The sequence below is a fragment of the Bactrocera dorsalis genome, chromosome 1, assembly GCF_023373825.1.
Source record: "Bactrocera dorsalis isolate Fly_Bdor chromosome 1, ASM2337382v1, whole genome shotgun sequence".
In the NCBI taxonomy this organism is placed as follows: Eukaryota; Metazoa; Arthropoda; class Insecta; order Diptera; family Tephritidae; genus Bactrocera; species Bactrocera dorsalis.
Genome location: NC_064303.1, coordinates 27,513,999 through 27,537,128, shown reverse-complemented (window position 1 = coordinate 27,537,128; position 23,130 = coordinate 27,513,999). Strand labels below are relative to the sequence as shown.

Below are 23,130 nucleotides of genomic sequence, written 5' to 3'. Positions count from 1 at the left end.
TGCTGCAAAATCAGCGGGACGGCTACTGGCTACAGGGGAACATAGAACCTTCGACATAGCTCGGTGGGTAATGGCGATTCGATAAGCAACGGCAACATGATCCCACGTTTCAACAGGGAAAGAATGTTCAAAGTAAAGATAGAAAAAAGATGGTTGGCATAAAGGTATGTTAGCTGCGCGCAACACTCTATACATTTATACGGTTGGCTCGAAAATGGAGGATGTAGTTGGTATGGGGGATGTAGTTGGTATGCTGGACCACTGCAGTGTATTTCAAGCTGAGGTCTTTGATATTGCAAAAATGGTGGAGCTGGCCTCTAATGCATTTGCATTCAATATATTGATGATTGCTGTATAAAACCACTGATCGTGACACTTAAAACTCACATCAGCGGCTGAGCAGGGATCAATTCTTGGCCCAGAAGTCTGTTACAATAGCATATAAAGTCTCGACATTTCCGACGACTCTTAACTAGTTAACTACGCAGACGACAGGAAGTTAAACCAGTCGATGATCGGAGCAGAATCGGCCTGACACAAGTAAGGTTTCGTGACTAGGTTCCAGACACTGCTTCAGGAAAATTAACTATGAAGAATTGTTATGCTAAATTTAGACGTGATGAAATAAGCACAGAAGACGGTGAACGCAATGGACGGTTGATACCGGCGAAAACATAAAAAAAGTCCACAAAATAGTTTTAGATGACCGCAAAGTGAAGTTGTTCAAGATAACAGGAACTCTGAAATTATCAACTGAACTTGTAGATCATCTCATATACGAGAAAGCTCTGTGCACAATGGGTGTCCCGCGTACTAATTTTAACCAAAACCAGCGACGAGTTGATGATTCGGAACTCTGTTTCGAGATGTTAAAGCGTGTAATAATCGCTTGGACATTCGGATTTGAAAAAAAAGAAAGTGCTGTTTTTTGTGGGTCCCCTAATTGGAACAGCATCATAACTGTCACACTTCAAAACAAGGAAAATTTGAAGAACCCGAAGAATTACATAAAAAACGTACTACGGGTAAATAAGCAGAACTGGAGGCAGTTAATATGAGAAATATAGAACGCCAACCCAAAGTAATGCGGCGGCAGTCTTAGGTTGCGTTAGAGTTCTGACGACGAAATTATAATGCGGAAGGTATTTTTCTTAACTTCCCTCCGAAAAAAATGTACATGTAAAACGAGTGATCTAAGTTGAGGTACTTCTTTCAATATTTTTTCGTGTCGAACTGTCATAGTATTTTTGTTTAGTATTGCTTAGCATTTCTTCATGAAAAAACTTACACCTGAACAAAGTTTCCCAAACGTTCAACTTTAGTACGAAAATTTCGCACACTTCGCTCCACCTACAGTCAACATAATCGGCCGACTGAGCGTACTATTCGCAACACCTATCTTGAGACCCAGCATTTATTGTTGGATAATATTCGACCGAATAGACCAGCAAGCAGTGAAAAAAACATAGAATCCATAGCTGAGAGCGTACACGAAGACCGTGGAGAGTCGACTCGGCGCCGTTCGCAGCAACTCGGACTGACGAATGGAACGACGTTTTTGAGCCAAATTTTGTTCAGCGATGAAGCTCATTTCTCGCTGCATTTGGGACGTAGAGCAATCTGAAAAGATTCAAAAGCTGACATTTCATACAGAAAAAGCAAGGGTTTGGTGTGGTTTGTGGACCAGTGGAAGAATCTGTCTATATTTCTTCAAAAATGATGACGGTGGAAACGTAACCGTCAATGGTAATCGTTATAGCGACAGAGTAATCGACTATTTAAGGCTTAAAATTGAAGTTCGTGATCTCGGTGACATTTGGTTTCAGCCAGACCGAGCCACTTTCCAAACATCGCATCAAGCAATGAATTTATTGAGAGAACACTTCGTTGAGTGGATAATTTCACGTTTTAGGCCGGTCGGTTGGTCACCAAGATCGTGTCATATCGCGCCATTAGACTTTTTAGTGTAGGAGATATCTAAAGTCTAAAGTCTATGAGGACAATTCCGCTTCAATTCATGCCTTGGAGCAAAACATCACGCGTATCATTCGCTAGTTATCAGTCGAAATGCTTGAACGAGTCAACGGAAATTGGACTCAACAGATGAACCATCTGAGTCGTAGCCGCAGCCAACATTTAAAAGAGATAATCCTGAAAAAATAAATGCCAAAGAACGTTCTTTCGAATGATAATAAACATTCTCCAATAAATTTGAAGAATCTGTTTTCTTTAAAAAAGTGGGGAGCCTCGAAATGGGTCGCCCTTTATACATTTTTAGTGTGCCCTTAATTATAAAATCAAAATTAATATTGAGTTAAAATTTTTCCTTCAAAAAACTTGAAAATTGTACAATAATTTTGCATAATTCTGAGTTCGAATTTGTGTTAAAAGTGTAATTGTAAAATTTTCAATCAAAAAACCAGTATTGAATCAAATTTTTTTCAAATAATATTTAAAAAAAAACTTGAAATTTGTTTAAAAAGAATTAATTTTACCTCAAAATTGTTACTCTTCATTTTTTTTAATATTTGTTCATAAACAATATTGTAAATGAGGATATAAGATGTTTAGTCTTTTTTTTATTTTTAACCGAAGCATCATTAATTTCATGTCAAAATTTCGATTTAACAACTTACCATATTTGTTTATAAATAAAATTGTGTATATGTATGCATGTATGTATGTATATATTTAATTGTTATTGATATGCTACGCTATATAATTCGCTAGTGAGTCTACAATTTACTTTCTTAAAAATTACTTTACTTTTCTCATTTCCATAACTACACACAATATATTTAATATAATATTGTTTATGCATGTGTGGCTCTTAACTGTTATTTTGTATAGCGCTTGCACTCAACAAACTATTGTTATTATTATGTTTTTTATAAAATATTGCAGGACTTAGCCATTGACTTGTTTTTCTTTTGTTATTTTTTTCAATTCTTTGTACCATCTGCTAATCGACTAAAACTGTTACAATTGTATTTTCATATTTTTCTGCTCAATGTTGCTACGTTTTAAAATTTTTTATGTATATAAGTATGTATGTATGTATATGCAGTGCCATGCAATAAAACAACATTAATAACACATTTGATTTGCTTAATATTTAACCGCTACTTTTATTTTTATCCAGTTGCTTTACGATCACAAAATATTGTAATTGATTTTATTTATATATTATATAATTCAGTTTTTTTTCTTTTGTTTAAATTAATTACTCATATGCTACAATAATTTATCCGCAGATCCATATTTCACAGCACAAATTTTCATTGACAAAGTATGCTTGCATTCCATTTAAGACTTCTTGAATTTTAATTGATTTCTGTTAATGTATTTGTGTCATGTGTCGTGTATTTGAATGTGTTTTTTTTTTTTGTTTAAATTAAAAAGTAAATTATGTTTCCAGCCAAATCCTAACAACATAACTCAATAAAAAGCTCAATTAACAAATTTTCTAATTTTTGGAATATTTACTCTCAGAATAACGAAGTATTAGATTTTTCTCTGAAGTGTGGAGTTGTAAAACCTTTATGCTCAAAATGAACAGTAAAACATTTTCTCTGTTAGATTTACTGCCCCCAAAATGACCAATTATGGGAATTTCCGTTCAGGGAGCAATTATTAGTAATTATTAGCACGCTCACAAAGATCGATTGTCAGAATATGCTCAATTGTCATATTTTTCTCGCCCAATTCAACAAACTTACCATATTTGTTTCAAACATTAAATTGATAGCTTGAACACATTATAAAGATTGTTTACTACTAGCGGCAATGCACTAACGATTACTTTTTTCGATGGTGTTATAATAAATTAATTCCTAGAATTTTGAATTTTGTCAAAAATTCTAAAAACTTGTTTTAGCCCATACATAATCGAGCTTAGTGCGCAGGCTAAGTCTATAAATTATACTAAAATATAAAATTCTTCACAATATAAGTAAATGTATAACAAATGTAAAGATTTAGTGCTTAAAATTTTATAATAGTATAAAGATGGAGGTTCAAAATTAAAATAACTATAAGAGTATAAATATTTCACGAAATCTCATAAAAAATAATAAAATACGCAAACAATAGAGAATAATAATAATAATAGAGATTATCGAAAATTTTGAAATAAAGAAAAAAAATTGAACAAAAAAATTAAAAAAGAGTTAGAATAGGCACTCAGTGATCATGATAACCTATTTCGCATAATTTACACCCATTCTTAATTTTTAACTTTAAAATTTTGCTAAACATTTTCTCAAGTAATTTTAGGTTCAGTTCAATATAAGTTTGTTTCAAATATATTTTTTGCGACTTTGCCTAGTTATTAAATTGGCGCACTACTAAAAGAGCTGAGATTCCAATTGAACTATTATTTTCATATAAATTATGTTCTTAAAATTATTTTTTTATTTAACAAAACGTTGTGTGCATTTTAAATTATTTGTATTAAATTTAGAGAACATTTAATTATAAAAATCATTTGCATTAAATTTAAAGAATATATAATTAAAAAATTATTATCATTAAATTTAAGGAATATTTATTTAACAAAATTTTATTTCATTTAATTGCACATTATTTAATTTATTAATATTAATATTATGATTATTTATTATATTTTAACAAATTAATATTTGTGTGCCTCCAATATTTAATTTTTATTGCGTTAATATTATGATTAATTATTATGTTTTTAATATTTTTATTATTTTCATATTCAATTGAAACTATTTTCTGTAATTATTTAATATTATATTACTTCAGTACGAGATTTATTAATTTTTATATGATTTTAACACATTATATTTTTTTAGAATTTTATTGAAACATTAAATTTATTTATTATTATAACCTGAATATACTACATTAATTTTGCCACGAAATGTTAACACCCAGCAGAAAATGTCGGAGACACCAATTTTTTTAGAACTCATAATTACATAGCTGGCATACAAACTGAACGATTAAAATCAAGTTCTTGAAAAAGCTTTTTTATTTGACAAGATATCTTCACAAAAATTGACATAAAATATTATCTAAGGCAACGCTACAATATCTGAAGAAATTTTCAAGATCGAACTAATTTAGCATATCGTTGTAATACAAAACAAAACGATAAAAATCAAATTTTATGAACAACTTTTTTTTTGTCAAGAGATTTTTGCGAAATTTAGAATTGGTTATTGTTCAAGGCATGTATAATATTTCCAAACAAATTTTGCAACTCATATTACTAGAGCATACACCTGTAGTACAATATAAAATAACCCATCAAAATTTTGTTGTAGCGGCAACAACAGCAACTGATCAAAATCAAGGTTTAGATTGAAGGGTCTTATAGTTTCGTATAACTGTTTTTACTTGTTATTTTTTTATTTACAATAATTTATAATTAACTTTTATTAAACTCATGAACAATAAATAGTTTATTTTTTATATTTTATAAGTTTTTATTTTATTTATTATATTTTATTGATTTTTCTTTTATTATTTTTACATAATTTTTTCAGTTTATCTGTATATATATTTTTTTTAATTTTATTTAGAATATTTGCACCTCATTCTATATTAAATATTACTATAATTTTATTGTATTTTTATTTATTTCATTTTGTTTCATTTTATTATTAATTATTTTGAATTTAGTTATTAAAAATAATATAACAATATATTAAATAATATTATAATTTTATTTTATTTTACTTTATTTCGTTACTTTTTAGTATTAATTTAGTTATTTTTAATTTTATTTTGTTTTATTTCTTTTAATTTATTTTATTTTATTTCATTTTACTTTACTTAATTTTTAATATTTATTATATATGTATATATTTACTTTTTGATAATTAGATGTCGTTACTGCGTTCTCTGATTCCTTTTTTCTTAATGTACTTAAAATATATGAATGTAAATAATCCATTAAAATTTTAATTAGCTATAAGGTTTTTAATTCAAATATTGTATGTATGTTTGTATATATGCATGTAGGTGTAAAAATGTTTATGTATGCATGTGTAGATGTAGAAATATTTAAAATTACAATCAGTTTTCTTCATCATAATATTAATTAAATTCATTTTATTCAGCAAATTGAAACATTTTATTTCTATATACACATACATGTAAGTATATATCTGTATATATTTTCGCTTATAAATAAACTTAGGTCTGTACATACTATGTATACGTATTTACATACATATATGTATGGATGTACCAAGTCACTTCAACACATTTTCGAATATTGAAAATCAATTAGAACTCTAATACTGCCATGCGGTCTAAAGTGGTGGCATATTTTATGATATACGCTTTTTTAAATTTTTATTTTTTATTTTAAATATATAAAGAATTGAAACCTAACTTTTATTAAACGTTCTAAACGTAATGATGCACAGTTAGAGCCGAAGAAAACGTAATAACCGCAGCTAAAATCCGCTTTTTGTTAGAAGTTCAATTACATTTTAAGGTTAGAAATGAATATTGAGTTTACGATTTAAATTATTTATTATATTATTTAACGCGCATCATAATAAATATTAACTAATTATTTATTACGAACACATGCATAAGTCATGAGTTTTGATAAGAAATTTAATTTTTTTCTATTCTCTAAAGGCAGCCGGCAAACTCAAATTAACGAAATTGTTTATTATTACAAATACATATAAATATTTATGTAGTTAGAAATAATAAATTTTATTTCTTAATTTTTTTGCTTTAAGTTTACATTAAAATATGTGTAGCATAACATTTTTTTTCTATGCACTATTTTATTCTACATATATAGTATATACAAATACAAATAAGTTGTTGCGTACGAAATTATTATTATTTTTGCCTTTCAAAATAGGATTTACCAACATTTTGCTTCTACAGTTTTTTATAAGTAAATAAAATTGTATTGAATTTCTATAAAAATCGCTTGGCGATACCTAAATACATTGCATAATTGAAAATCGAATACACGAGTATGTATACTTATGTAGGCGTCCAGTGTTGCACCAAAAATGAAAATAATTTAAGTACGCTTTTGTAGACATTACATTTTAGGACAACAAAAAGTATGAAATAATCCGGAGCTTTTATGGAATGACTTTACCGAGACGCGAACGCGCATGCATTTTGCGCGTAACTTCGCAAAGTTAAAACGATAAGTGCTGTTTGATATTAGTTTGCGCGTTTATCCATTCATTAGCAATGACTTGCGCAATTTGCTTGGGTAAAAAATGCGTTTTAGTGCCATGTGTCCGAAGCTCTACTCACTGTATTGCGTTGCTGCTAATATTGTAGGCTTTCTCAGTGCTCTCCACCAGCTTAACGCAATGATTCTATATCCTTGCGGTTTGCCGCGGCGGTAGCAGTGGATGTGGCATTTTGAGCTTCCTCCGCATTCGAATCGTCTTCATCGTCGCGCGCCGAACTGATCAACTCGTTGCGCTCATCGTCGATTTGTATTTTGTGATGGGAGGCCTTGCGCGCATGTGCATGTTTCAAGTGCAAAACGGCTGCCGCGCCGCCACCGCTGCCATGTGCTGGCGTGGACGCATTGCTGCTGCAGGCCGTGCTGCTGCCCAGGTCATTGCGTTCGCTACCGGTGCAGAGCGTGTAATTTAAGTCTTTGGAATTGGTGCGCCGATGGCGTAGTATATTTAAGGCCGCCTCGGCGACATTGTGTGCGGCGCCCACAACAACGGCGCCGGCTCCGCCACCCACAGCCGCGCCACCAATACACGCTGGTGTTGTTGCATTGGAATTATTGCTTGTTGTCGTGGCCGCTGTGCGTGTATTCAAGTCCTTAGAATTATTGCGTGAGTGTCCGCGTGAACTGACCGCCGTTGCTGCCAACGCTGCTGCTGCCGCCGCCTCTGTTTCATTCGAGTTCTTCACACGATTCTCCTCTCTATTCATTACGTTCTTCAGCACATTCACATTCTTGTTCTTGTTATTGTGATGATTGCGGAAGAAGTCTGCATCGAAACGTATGTTATTGGGCATATAAATCTGATCGTAGGAATGATTACGCGCATGCTTTTTCACGAAATGTCCACAGCCGGTTGTCAACTCATCGTCGTCCTCTTCATCCTCTTGCGGTTTGAGCTGATTTTGTATATAACGTATATTGAGCGCACCGGCGTCATCGCGTGAATTTGTGCGTGAATGTGTGAGTTTGTGTCGGAAATCGCTGTTTAAATCACTAGAATTGTTGCGGGAATGTGTTTGAAACCGTTTTAAGCTCTTGATTTTAATTGGCTCGTGCATGCCGCCGTCCGTTGAAGTCGTTCCAGGCGCTATATTTTGGTCTTTCGAGAAGCTACGTATCATCTTGACGTCACACGATGCGCTACGGAAATGTTTCTTCGATTTCGTTTGAGGCGTCGACAAACCCGACGAGTTGATGGCATTATTACACTTGTCATAGCTGCAAGGAAGAGTGACGAAATATACTTTATGTAGAAAAAAACTGTATATTAAAAGTAATACTAACCCATATTCTAACTGTATGGTGCGTGAATCATTTCTCGAATGTCGCAATGCATCCGAAGTCAGTATTATCTCACCATTACTGCCGTATTGTGGATTAGTCTCGTTAGTCGTCAGTTTCTCCTCAAAGACTGTATGGGAAACGAAACAAAAATATAAAATTATTTATTTACATGTAATATTTCCCGAAATACTTACGTTTATCCAAACTTATAATGGAACCGATGATCGGATCGTTTGCGTTAATAGGCTTCAATTTCTCTAATTGCTTTCTCCTTCTTACCAGCCACCAGTCGGCAATAAATATAGCGAGCGCCACGATTTTCACAGTGGCGCAGAGTCCCACATATCTACATAAAATATAATGGAAAATTTGGTTTAGTAAAACACTATTGATTTTGTATATAATATTCCGACTAACTCAGTTATGGTACTGTGCATATAAACCACTTATACAATAACATTTGAGTGTTACAAAAATCACAAAACTAGTCAAGGAGTGCGTAAGCTCTTTAACAATAACATCAAGCTTCCTATATATTAAACTTGAATGGGTCCCTGATCACAGCGGAATCGTCAAAAATTGCAAGTCGCTGAGCCTGCTAGGAATGTAATCCTTACCCCAATTTCATCCGGCGAGTCGGATGATGTTCTCTTGGATTCTAGCGCAACGAACCTTCAGCAAGGTATAGTCAATAACCAGAAATTGTGCGACTGCGAGATCTTCTGGCTCAGAGCGAACTTTAAGAGGTTTGGATTGATATCAATCGTATTAACAAAATAGTGGTAAGCTCACAACGCTTCGTCTATATATGAAGATCTGGTAATCCATAAAGAAAGGGTTTCTAACCAAGTGAGATCCATCAATTAATATGAACCATACGACCTAACCCTAATCTCTTTGTATCGCAAGTTAGTTTTTATCTTTCTTAAACTAAATGTCTGTCCCAAAGTAAAAAGAAAGCAGTCAATTGAAATTCAGGACTGTGATTGCGATCACAGGATCTCAAATTGAGTTTGACAGCAAAGAAACATAGACGGTTCGTTTCATGTATTTCGTGCAGTAGCGAAAATTTTGAGGTCATTACAACTTACGACTTAAAATCTGAGCCTAACCATTCAACTGATATGAAAATGGGTATCGAAGTTTAAGGTGATTTATTCAAAATTGAGTTAACTACCATCCCATCAGCACAGATCTTGAAGGCTTCGTTCATACTTACTTGTATCTGAATTTCTCAATGTCATAGATCAAACAGCGGCCACCCTTTTCGCCACATGTCGATTTCCACAGCAAACACGTCGAATCGATTAAGTTACCAAAAAGTATGGGCGCCGGTATATAGCCGAACAAACGGAATATAACAAATTGCATGCCGAGGGCAAACGAACGCTCCTCCTCCGACACTGAACGCAAGACAATCATCAGCAATGGCATTTGCGTCGAAGCCACAATAAATGTCATGAAGAAGAGCAATATGAGGAAGGGATAGATGGTGCGACAGGGTGTGGCACATGGACCGGCAGTGGCAACAGGTACCACAGTAACTTCGGCGAAATCTTCGTTGGCGTTTAACGCTTGAGCTTGACTGCCGCCAGCACCCATATAAATGCTGCTCGATATATTTGAGTGAACACCTGTAGATGATGGAAAAATAGCATAAAATCATTGAAATTTAATGAGACTACAAATAAACACAGTTAGATAAAATACGCACAAGCACAATTGGTGTAGTTGGATGTAGATGAGAATGCGGTACAGCCTGCATGACAGGGACTGAAGTATGTCAAACCATTATTGCCACACACCGGCTCCACATCTGTGGTCAGGCATTCACAGCCGAAATTACAGGCAGCCGTTAGATTGACTTGGAATGGTTCGATGACGCCATGCTTAGCGCTGCGATAGTATGGTATTGTGGTGCCAGCCATTTTTAGGTTATCGCAACCGAGGAAAAATAGCATCGCATAGAGCGCAAGGCATATTGCGTTCGAGATGATAACAAACTGTACGGCGCCTTTTGGTTTCAGCTGAAAACGTTTCAATATGCAGCCGCCGATGAAAATACCAATACAAGCACCCGGTACAGCTATCGAACCAGTAAAAACGCTCGCTTGACTTTTGCCCACGCTGAATTGAGTTTCCAAATATTTCGGTAGGAACACCACAAAGCCAGACACTATCCACAGTTCCATACAGGCGCCCAAACAAGTGACAATATACACGGGGTTTGTTACGAGACGTAACATCGATTGTGGTATATCTGCAAAGAGTTGAACATACATACATAAATCGCACGTGAATTATTGAAGTCTAGTTCGTACGCACCTTTAATGTCCTTGCCATAACCGGTATCCACGCGCGGTTCATCGTCTTCTTTCGCACTCACCGCCACTATTTCCTTTTTCACTTTACCGGCTGGATCGGTGCCGCGTGGAAGACTATTGGAGTTGTTAGGCACAGCTGGTTGTATAACGGAACTCTTCCGTATCTTTTTCTTCTCGGTTGTGAGTACCTGCGGTGTTTAAAGTAATATTAAGTAAGTTCGGACTAATTACTATTGAGAGTGTACGGTTACCTTTGGAAAGGAGAAGAACGGCACAGCCACGATAAGCAGCAAAACACCGCAAAGCAGGAAACCACCCCACCACATGCCAACCCAGCGACGATCACCCGGATCTGGAAATGAAGTCAAATTACATTAGCAAGTTCACTTAAAATTCTGGCATCTCACATACTTATCGATATAATTGTGGACGAAAGTGAATCCATGTGAAAGGACAACAGGTAGGCGCCGAGCAGAAATCCCAGCACCGGTCCAAATGCCGCCATACTATACATACAACCTATGTACATTGATGAGCTCTCCGTCTTGACATGATCATCAACATAGGTGGTGCCGAGCGTGAAGAGTGGACTACCACCGCAACCGAGCAGTAACTGTGCAATCACAAAGAGTAAAACCGGTCCGAATGTTGACAATTTGCCTTCGAGGCAATTATCTTCGCGTAAGGTATGCGGCGCCAATGGTGGATTGGAGAGACCACTCGATAGTCTGCCTAAGTCCATATCTTGATCACGTACCAGTGCACTACGACATATATTGTCACTTGAATCATTCATAATGGTGACGCCGGGATTCGGTTCGCCGGTAAAGTGTGGCACCATGAAAACCAGTGAGCCAATGCCCATAATGGCGGCGCCTGAAAAGAAATATTTGCGAATTTATATAATATATTATTGTAAGTCTAGGAAGCATAATAGTTTCTTTCGAGATTAAGAATGGTGTTTTAAAAGAAAACCTAAAGACCAAATATTAAAGCTTAAAAACTTTCTGCCCTATAGGCTCGATTGGTCGAAAGCTATGCATACTCAACATTTTCAGTAAGGATCACTGTGAAGCAGCAAGAAAAATGTAAATGTTCCTAATTTATCATTAGACACTACAGAAGCTTATTTGTGGTTCTAAGCAATTTCAAAAATCTTAAAATCATTAAAATTTGTTAATTGAGTCTCAAACAAACAGCACATTTCTTGAAATCTTAGAGATCTCGAGTAGATTCCGTAGAGGACTTAGACTTTCGCTTGAACGTCGTTTAGGTTTCATAAAATGATAGTTCATGTCAAAAATTCAAACTACAGAGCAAATATGTCGAAAGACGCCTAAAATGATAAAGTACTTTGAAAGCAAGACTCATTGTCAAAAAATTTCGCAGTCGCAAAATGACCGCGATTGAAATTCATGAAGAACTATGTACTGTGTACATGCAGCTGCGGTCAAATTCTTAGTAGTGTGCAACCGTAAGAAAGGAACTGTTAAAAAAACATACGATATCGCCTTTATAAAAAAAAATATTTTATACCATAAAGGCCCTAAGAATAAGTAAAATAAATCAACAATTTAACTAATTATTATTATTATGAATTATTAAAATAATATATCAAAACAATTTATGAGGAATTTTGGCGGTCAAAAACATAGTAGTGTAAGAAATTAAACCCGAAAAAAAGGTAGTAAAATATTTCTTTTGGTTTTTTTTTTAAATTGGATATTGCATATAACCGTATTACTGCACAGCGGCGTGGCTTTGAGCCAACAAGTTGTGACAACTTTTGATGGAAATAGACTCCCTTGTGTTCTTAACAGCCTCCCATAGTTGCGTGGTTAATGTCGGCTTATATCGGGCTACGGCCTCCTTGACATCAGTCTACAAATTTTCGATGGAGTTGATGTCAGGGGACTGTGGCGGTCATATCAATACTTCGACATGCCTTTTCTCAAACCACCTTTTAGAAACTTTACTTGTGTGCTTGGGATCTTTCCACTACTGGAACGTCCAAACAAGCAGCATTTCTTCACTGGCCTACGACAGCTTGGTTTTCTGGAGTATTTCGCCAAACGAAATACCAGTCATGTTTTCCTTAATCGAATAAATTGTTCCTACACCTTGCCAAGAGAAGCATGTCCAAACCATGATACTCGCACGTCCATTATTTACCCTTTTTGTTTTATATTTCGGCTGGAGTTCCGCATTGGGTGGACGTTTTACATATTGACGCGATCCCTTTCCGCCATACTTAACATTTTTCGATTTGTCCGACAATAAAAATTCCGCCTTTTTGCCAAAAACCAATTTAAAGGTTCTTTGGCGACTCGAAGCCTTTTTTAAACATGCGCTTTAGAGAACAACGGCACTTTTCGTGGACCGTGGGCACACAGCTCGTGCTCGCGCAAACGTCGGCGTACAGTTCCAGTACTTGCAGCTACATTAGAGATCATCTTTTATCTCTGTAGCTGCCGCAAAGGGAACCTGAGTATCCGACAATAGACTTGAGTTCTCTCACTGACATTGCGTTTCTTCCACGTTTTTTATTAGTTGGTTGGTACCTGATAACGTTACGTACCATTGTGGGTGAGCAACCACTAATACCAACCAAACCCACCATAAGTTTTGCCCTCCGAAATAAATTTTTTTTATCAGGACGCGGTTCTCGGGCATATAATTCCTACTTTTCGACATTTCTAAATGAAGAACATTAAAATTTTAACATTAAAACTAAAAGCTTCAATAAAATAAATGAATAATAAATAAATTTTCAGATAATTTTAATTTTTTTTTCACTACCAAGATATTGATTGGTCGAAAACGCTTCGCAAATAAAAAGGCGCGCAATTGTAATAAAAAGATAAAACGAAGCGAAACAAGTCGTTGCATGTTTTCATGTCAACATCTGAAGCTAACGAATTTTAAAGTGAAAGAATACCTATCACTACTAAAAATTCGGCCGCAACTGTATTAAGTCAACTAGGATTTGCAGTCCCTCTTTATTAGGAATGCTCAAATTAATGACACCAATTCTATATATTGTCCTTATGGACCCCAATTGCTAGTATAGCGGTATGGTTACTTTGAGACACCCAGGATTTGCAGTGCCTATTCATTAAAAGTTATCACCGAATTGATACACGAAGCTTTACCCGAAAAGTTCTTGATCTAACCAACCTATCATATTTAGACTTAGAGAAGAAATAACCACAGCAATTTGTTCTGTTCCAGGTTTGTATAGATATGCCTCTAAAGTGAACCCAAATATAGTCTACTCGGCAGTATTTTTAAACACTTTTTGGCAAGTTGTAAATGAACTCTCTGGATCTACCAATTGTTGCGTAATTCAATACTTAATAAGAAACTTATACTAACCTATACCAATCCAAACGGGTATGTGACGTCGGCTACCCAAATAGCTCACAAATATGACCGTTATCACATTGCCAATCTCATAACTGGACGCTATCAGACCCGAATAACTCGAAGGTATTTCGAAGCGTTTCTCAATCGTCGTTATAACGGAATTTATATAACCGGAACTGAGTGCCTGCTGCAATGTGACTAGAATCGACAGTAGCAGCACGAATACTTTGATGCGTGCAAATTTCTGTATACGACCGGGCCGATAATTGAGAATACCACAATCACGTGACTGCAATTCGTCATCATCATCATACTCCGATTCGTATAGCATAGCAGCAGGCGTCGTCGTCGCATTATTATTAGTAACGGCGCCACCAACATTGCCTGCTCCCACAGCAATACTCGCCGATGGCTGACGGCTGTGACTTTTCGCCAGAATCTCATTACAACAACCGCTGCACACCGCTGGTTGTTGGCAATTGTTATGGCCATGATGTGGGTGATGCAGATGATTGTGCTGATGATGCGTTGGTGGGTGATGATAATGCTGGTTGTGGCAATTGCAGGTGGCACGTGACGCTACGTTGGCGCACATATTATTAATGTTAGGCGCCGTAGCGGCGCTGCAACTGACCAGTTCGCCCAAATTGACCTGAGAGTCTTGTGTGGCAGCGTCAACGCTGCTATCATCACCGCTCGTATTCGTCTCCGAGTAGAGGCCCGTCATCTGGTACATGGACTCCTGGCGTCTGGAAGAAAAGAACAAAACATTTAGATCTAAATTTATATGGAAACAAACATGTGTGGCGAGTGGGTGTATGGTGGCTAGGTGTATGTGGGTGCTTCGGCAAATTGTTATTTCATCGGAAAGTAATCATTATACCGTTGCGTGCGATAATCCATTTTCGTATTAATGTGCGGCTGTTATTAGTATTTCCAGTGGTGTTATGCGCATTTAGCCGGGCATAAAAAACATTGGAATTTTATGCAAATTCACGTATTGATTATTTTCTAAAACACTTCAATGATTTTGATATTTCAAAATGACATATACCAGTTTACAAGTGAGTGATGGGGCAGGTGTACAGGGTTCCCAAAAAAAGTATAAGGTGCATATAATTGAATGAAAAATAAAATATATGAATAACGGTTGCTTAAGTGCAATTGTACTGTGGAAAAAGTATTGTCATGTTCCCACGGCCTAAACGTGCCTCGAGCTAGCCGGCCTGCCCGCTTGTTTATTTATTTATGTAAGTACTTTTTTAAATCCCCCCCTTTACGACAACTACTTTTGCTTCTTACAAAAACATATGTGCTCGTTTGTCAGTTTGTGGTCGTATTGGAAAACGATTACTGGCAGCCCTTTACTGAAGGATATTGACAAAAAAACTCTCTCCAAAAACAATTGTAAATAGAAAAGGCACGATACTTGAAAAGGAGGCAAGGCAAAGGCCGTTGAAGGACACGTGTGAACGTATGTAGATTTATGAGTGCATTCGCTCGAAACTATATTTTCGCACAGTAACTCCAAAAATTAATCAATTGATTTAAATTTTTTGACAACAAGTATTCTGAAAGTCGATAGACGATTTAGATTCATCAGTTTGGGGTTGAAGTCTAGAGAAGTTCCCTATTTTCATGGCTACACCAATGTGCGACCAACTGTAGAACTATCTAATCACAGTAGAACCCACCAAGAATAGAAACAAGCCTTAAACACTAAATCTAACGTATGTAGGTAGGTAGTTAGAGTGAATGTTTGACGACGCATCAAGATGCCTTTTCTGAATTCACCGGACTAAAATTTCAATATAGAGTGACTTTTCTTCTCTCTGAACCATCTTGTTTTCTGAGTAAGTTCATCAATACAAAACAGCGACAAGAAACCGTCGTACGACAACTGCAATTATTTTCCTATACACGCTTTGCATTCGCTTAGAAGATGTTTTATAGTCTCCTCTTCTACGAGTACCTCCTGACAGCTTCTACACTAGTCATTGTGTGGTATTTCCAGTCTAATACCTTTTCTGCCAATTGGCCAGTGATCTGTTAGCACTCCAACTAGAGTTCTTATATCATTTCTTTTGAATTTTAGTAGTCGGCATATGCGGCCCATATTCCATTCAAGCCACGTGCACCTGCCTCTTGAGCAAGCTAGGCTCTGTCTCCATAGAGACTCAGCTATATACAATATATAGTATGTTTGTCGATTAAATATTGACAAGTAACTAGGAGCAACTTCCTCTTTTCTGGATTGTTATAGTAGTGTGCTGCCTGCTCCGGCTAGTTCATCTGCTTCACAGTTACCAGGAATGTCACTATGCCCTGAACTTCCTGAACTCATTGCAGGTTTATCGTGAAATAGAATGTTAGATCCACCAAGAGTTCAAGGCATTCTTTCATTACCTTCGAGGAAAACCTAAGAGACTTTGGTAAATCCACTACCGCTGGGCTATCTTTATATAGAAATATATTCCTTGTTCTGAGCACACTACTTGTCAGTGGTCTGGTAGATGTTAGTAGATTCTGGACATTGCTTCAATTGGAATTGAAGCTCCCAAACCATTAAAGTCGAATTATGGTTGGGTTTAAAGAGTCAGAGACTTGAGTTCTAATGTTCGACGATCTGTTAAACTAAAAAAAACTTATCAAATATCCTATATCATCTTCAGCTTGTCTTCTATTTTAGAGAAAACTTAACTAATCTGATATAGAACGCCCATATAGTTATATGCAAATACAGTTTGTGAGGACTTCTTGAAAGGAAACTTTAGATGGCGATTAACATGCAGTATTTATCGAGCTTCACCAAAACCAAGTTTTTGGGTAAATTATTCTGTCGACAACTCTTCTCGGAATGACGTCCGCGGAGGTGTAGAAGTTTGTAATTCTCGGAAAGAAAAGTTGCAGACCTACCATGTCTTACCAAACCAGACAAATATGACATATAACTGCGATTCAAACTGACCAATCAAACTCAAGTCCTCGTATGGAAAACTCTTTTACTTGATCAAGTATCCTCATGAAGTTTGACATAGATCGTTTTCCAAGACATGGTCACAATATCCGCAAAAATTATTCAGATCGGACAACCATAGCATATAGTTGCCATAGAAACTGGTCGATCAAAATCAGAATGAAGATCTTTTTATACCCTTTCATTTCATAAAAAAATATCGGTGCAACCGAAATTAACGTTTTTTCTTCTTTATATATTTCATTCATCCGACATTCGTAGGCGACTTAAACAATGAGCTCACGTTCTCTTCCTACTTATATTATTTTTAAATGTAAATATTTGTTGTCACTGTAGGCGATACACATACATATACATATGTATGCTTATAATGTGGCTGCCTGTGTGCGGTAACTCCCCGTGAGGTCAAACGTCATGTCAACCGAAGGCCAAAGTGTCAAGTTCATTTCTTAACGGCTTCAACAGTATGGCACTGGCATGACAACGGCATCCGTGATTCCATAACCATTAAAGGATACGTTTTGAAAGCCAAAACACCGATGCATGTGGTACATATGTACATACATATATACTAAAAGTATATATTTATAATTATTTGTCTGATTTATGATATGCATTCCAACTCACTCTTTAACTCACTGACTAAATGACTTACTTGCACGATGCTCTAACATTTCAGCGTTCAAGCCATTGGCGTCTGCAGCCTTCGCAAAGTCACACTAGCACTTGGTCATTATTTGCAACTTAAGCGCTCTTATTCGAACATATTTATGAACTCGCGCAAAAACAACACAGAGGCACCATGAAGATATTACAAGAATATAAAGCTCAAACAGAAATCATTAACCGCATATTTCAATTTCCATAAAGGCTAAAAAATAAACAATTACTATGTTTGTTTTTTTTTTTTTTGTGTCCTATTCAACCGCAGCCAACTTGGTAGCACGTGGAACTCTTGCAACTCGCACGGCCGATACTCATTTGCTAACTAAATCAATGAAGCGCCTCGAGTTGGCTCGCTAACTGGTTGAGTATAGTTGGTTGGTTGGTTGGTGTTGCTACGTCGTCTACGAGTTGGTCATACCACGCCTGCTTGCCTGTCTGTTAGGCGGCTGAAGACTCGTCTGCCTTGTTTGGTAGCCCATTCACTAGCCTCCAAAGCACCTGCCTTGCAGTTGAAGCACGTGTGGCATGTTTATTCTACCTTCTCATCTTTTATTCACCATTTGCTTTGTTTCATTCAACCATGCAGGGTATTCATGTAATTGGAGTTCGAATGTAGTGGTCCAATGAGCTAAATGTCGCACAGTGATTCATTGTTGTATAAAAATTAAGTTGGCAAACTATAATCTTAGAAAAAACATATCAACTACCAGAAGAAAAACCTTAAAGTACTGGCCACGACGAAAAAAGAAAGACTTCAATACTCCTAGTCGGACAGTCCGATATTGTACACAGGTTTTTCGTCGTAAAGCATTCGATAACGTAGTTCCTCCAAAATGAGCGAACTTTTCTCAACTAACAGATGATTTAGTGAACTTTAAAGGATGTGGCATGGTATTATGTCAAGCAAAATATGAAACTTGTTAAGAAACCTTATTTAATCCCTCAAGTACAATTGTTTATAGAAACATACTTTAGTTTTTACAGTTTTGTTTTTAAAAGAAGTAAATGTGGCGACGGATACGGACAAGGGGACACATGAGTACTTGAATTCCAAAAATGTATAATCCTTAAAATCAACGCACTGTATATATACCCCAGCAATAAAAACGCTTTTTCAGTTCTGAAAATATTTATTATGCAATGAGCAAAGGGTAGTAAAGAAAGTGAGACATTTTCTCCACATTGGAAAATTTTGTAGAAAATAATTCATTTTCACTAATATTACTCAATAATTAAACTTTCGCCTAATTCATTGACCCTTAACTGGTCACAAAACCAATCAAGCATAAGCATATGCGTTGTGATCTAAAGAAGGGAATGATTTCGAAATACGATTGACAGACTGACAAAAACCTTAGATCGAACAGAAATTAAAGGCTACCTGGAATCGGAATACAAGTCTGTATCGTCGATAAGTGGGAATGTAACTTTTCCTTTCGACGGCTAAATTTAATACTGTAGACTTTCAAGAAAAGGCCGCCTCTAACTTTAAACCTCCTGCAGTAGTTATTTCCAGTTAACCTAATATTCATACATCACATCATGCCACTAGGCTTAGAACAATACCTGATTATCCATGATCAAATTTTGATTTAATGAATCTTTCTGAACACAATTTTGTCAGTTTCGAGACAGCAAAGTTTCAATTAGTCATTTAAACAGGTGTGGTAATCGATTTTAAACTAGAGCAAGTACTGAAGACAAATAACAATACTATAAGAAAATTCTAGTGTCTGCTTGAATTTTAGCTTGGCTACATTTTGTAGTAGCACAACAGGCCGTACTTGAACGTAGCTTTCACAATGTCCAAGTGTTTCTTCGTAGTTGGAATATATTTCTGCAGATTACGTTCAACAAATAGGGTTCGGATTCAGCTCAAACGTGATATTTGTTAAGATCATCTGAACAATTAAAACGTTGGTCTTTTGTGAGGGCAAAAAAAACCCAAGGTATGAAGTTTCACGAAGAAGGACTTTAAACTGTTGAGTCATCTGACCGACGGTAGGACATTAATATTTTCCAATCTGAATATTTTTCTTCTTTATTAGCGTAGGCAGCTTAAGCGGTTATGGCCGAGCTTACAACAGCGCGCCAATCGTTCTTCCTTTTCGCTGTTTTGCGCCAATTGGAAATTCCAGGTGTAACCATCTGATGTTTCCAAAAGAGTGGTTTTCCTCTTCTTCTGCTTCCCCGGCGGGAATGACGCTGAATACTCTCAGAACTGGAGTGTTTTCCTCTATTCGGACGACATGACTTAGCCAGCGTAGCCGTCGACTCTTCATTCACTGAACTATGTCCATGTCGTCGTATATCTCATACAGCTTATAGTTCCCTCGACTGCGATATTCATCGTGGCCAATTCGCAAAAAACCATACATCTTCCGCAGAACCTTCCTCTTAAAAATTCGTAACGCCGACTCATCAGATATTGTCATCGCCCATATCTTTGTACCATAGAGCAGGACGGAGAGGATGAGTGACTTGTAGAATTTAGTCTTTGTTCGTCGAGAGAGGACTTTACTTCTCAATTGCTTACGCAGTCCTGGATTTCGAAACTGACGTTTTTGTCTGAAACCTTGTTTGGTAGTGAACGACTCGGTGAGTCTTACCCGATCCTGACAGAGATTTTGATATTGCTCAACGTCAGTTTACACAGCCGTATCAGTTTGGCGGGGGTACCAAATTCAGACATTGCGGCATAAGCAGCTTTGAAATCGACGAAGAGGTAGTGTGTGTCGATCCTCTTTTCATGAGTATTTTCTAAGATTTGGCACTTGATGAATATCTGGTCAGTTATTTATTTTCCAGGCTCAAAGCCACACTGATAAGGTCCAATCAGTTTGTTGACGGTCTTTCACAAAATATGCTCCATAGAACCTTATATGCGATGTTGAGGACTTTTATCCCACGGTAGTTGACGCATATTGTGGGGTCTCACTTTTGTGGATTGGAACAGCCTGCATCCACCGAAAACTGAATGGAAAGCCAAGAAGAAACTGAGGATTTTGACTCAAATCAAACGGGTCATATATTCCTACAAGAACTGAGCCTGAACTAACTTACGCGTGAGAAAACTATAATTTTAATTTATGTAAGTTACTCAAATGAAACAGCCCACTGTCTCTGTGGTCTATCGTGACGAGCGGTGTTCGTCATAAAACGGCAAACACTGTTCCTTTGGTGCTGTAAAGATGTAGGTAAGAACACTAAAAAGCAAACTATATACAAACATGCATAAATATGTAGGTATGTATGGATGCATGTGATTACTTTTGGAATGGTAATCGATGACTCTTACAAACATAACTTAGTTGAAGTAAAAGCGAAAAGGCATTGAAATAATACGGAAATCGCGCTGCGCTTTACAACTACTCTACATAGTGTGTATTTATACATACATACATACATATTTATGTACAACTATGTGTATAGCTAGATATAGGCTTTTAAATCTGCCGCATTCTAGTGCTGGCAAGTTCTTAAATCGATGTGCTTTTATTGCATATCAAAACACTACATGTACATACAAGCATATATGCACAAAAATATATACATATAAATAACACTGGGTACTCATACAATCATACATATGTATGAATAAAATACTTTCACTATCGTCTTGTCCATATCGTTACTTTAATGTTATTAAAGTGAAGTAAAGTAATTTAATCGATTTTTTTCTTTACAACTACATATCTTGCTGTTGTTGTGGTATTTGAATCAGCTGTATGCGTACTGATTGGTACATTGGATTGATTAGATGATTGATGAAAGGCAACTCTATTTTTCGATATTCAAACTTCTGTTTCAAAGTTCTATAAAAGTCAAGGAAACAAGACCTAGACGGAATCCTCCAACGAAGCTCCACACCACCGGCGAGCTTCGACTGGCGGCAAGAAAACTTAAATCAAACTAATCACCTCAGCGTCATATCAGCAGAGTTACTAAAAATAATAGCCGAAAAAGAAAGGGAGATTCAGACAGCCCATCAGCATACCGACCTCTCCGCATGCTTGACACAGCAGGTAGGCTTCTCGAAAGATTGTTGAAACAACAGATAAAAGAAACAATCGCTAGAGCAGCTTATTACCCAGACAATGTGGTTTCAAACCTGGTAAATCAACAATAACAACAAACTGAAAAATCGTTGAAGCATTAGAGTAAAACTTTAAAATATCTACATTATCTCAGATTAATAGTGATAATTTTAAGGTATGACGATACTTAAGATTACGCCAGTAGCTGCTCAGTTCTCAGTCCAGACTTCTGGAACGTCAGACACAACGGAAAATTTAGCCTGGATATGCCCGAGGATGCTTAGCTAGTTTGGTACGCAAACGACATAGTCGTGACAATGACCGACGTAAAGCTCTAGAAAAAGTGTATCGGACAGTTGCGCTAAGGCTACTCGGACATATGGAACGACTCGCGTATTTTACGTCGAGATCTTAAATTGAAAGCGTATAAAATACATCTTGTGAACGAACTGAAATCGCTTGAACTTCCATAGAGACATTACTTCGCTCTAATGGGTTTTTGAAAAGTTTCAAGAAGATCCGACGTTTTCGTGCCAACTTTTGTTTGTTAAGCGATTAGGTCCATTTCTGAAGAGCTTCAAGAGCTGCCAAAAAAATAACGATTTGGGGGTTTATGGGTCAGTGGAATCATCTGTCGGTCGATTGGCCCACAAGATCATCACATGATATCATACCGTTAAACTTTTTTCTGTGGGGATGTGTAATGGCCTGCTTCGATTCAGACTTTGGAATAAAATATCACGTGTGTCATTCGTCAATTACCAGTCGAAATGCTCGAGCGAGCAATCGAAAACGCACTCAACGGATGGACCATCTGAGACGTAGCTGCGGCCAACATTTGAAAGAGATAATCTTCAAAAATTTAATGCTAAAGAATTTCCTTTCGAATAATTCTTTAAAATAGTAGAACAGTTCTGCAAAATGACGTGCTCTTAACTTTTTACCGGCCGATCTGGCCGGTTCTGAAAATTTATCAATATAATATCAAAATGCACCTATGCATTAAATTCCATACGAATATCTGAAAAAGTGAACACGAATTTTTTTTAAATCCCGAAACCGGTTTTATACCCGGTTTTCCGTTTTTTGTTCCCTGGAAATCAACCCGTAATATGCTTTTGAAGGTTAGATCAAATAAATAACATAATCACGCAATTTCTGTGGCAAACTCGCCTAGAAATTATACCAATTTTTTAGTCCGCCTCGTATATTGCTTTTGCATAACATCAAATTATAATTTTTGTTAATTAAATTAAAAAACTAGTG

At 36.3% G+C, this 23,130-nt stretch overlaps 1 protein-coding gene across 5 annotated transcripts in view; it reads right to left on the bottom strand.

The window, feature by feature from the left end:
- Window positions 1-2,668: 2,668 nt before the first annotated feature.
- So5a1 (Solute carrier organic anion transporter family member 5A1) overlaps window positions 2,669-23,130 on the bottom strand; it is a 71,639-nt gene continuing 51,177 nt past the window's right edge. For 3 of the 5 annotated variants that reach the window (XM_049459165.1, XM_049459177.1, XM_049459170.1), the window contains exons 4-12: window positions 14,194-14,933; window positions 11,230-11,694; window positions 11,070-11,170; window positions 10,820-11,006; window positions 10,209-10,754; window positions 9,714-10,128; window positions 8,689-8,840; window positions 8,495-8,621; window positions 2,669-8,428 (exon numbers count right to left, since the gene is read on the bottom strand). In XM_049459165.1, the coding sequence (XP_049315122.1) occupies window positions 7,324-8,428; window positions 8,495-8,621; window positions 8,689-8,840; window positions 9,714-10,128; window positions 10,209-10,754; window positions 10,820-11,006; window positions 11,070-11,170; window positions 11,230-11,694; window positions 14,194-14,933 (3,838 nt within the window). In that variant the 3' untranslated portion in view covers window positions 2,669-7,323. Of the gene's footprint in view, window positions 8,429-8,494; window positions 8,622-8,688; window positions 8,841-9,713; window positions 10,129-10,208; window positions 10,755-10,819; window positions 11,007-11,069; window positions 11,171-11,229; window positions 11,695-14,193; window positions 14,934-15,067; window positions 15,223-17,816; window positions 18,155-23,130 lie in introns of those variants that run through there. The other 2 variants (XM_049459192.1, XM_049459184.1) reach the window with 2 other exon arrangements.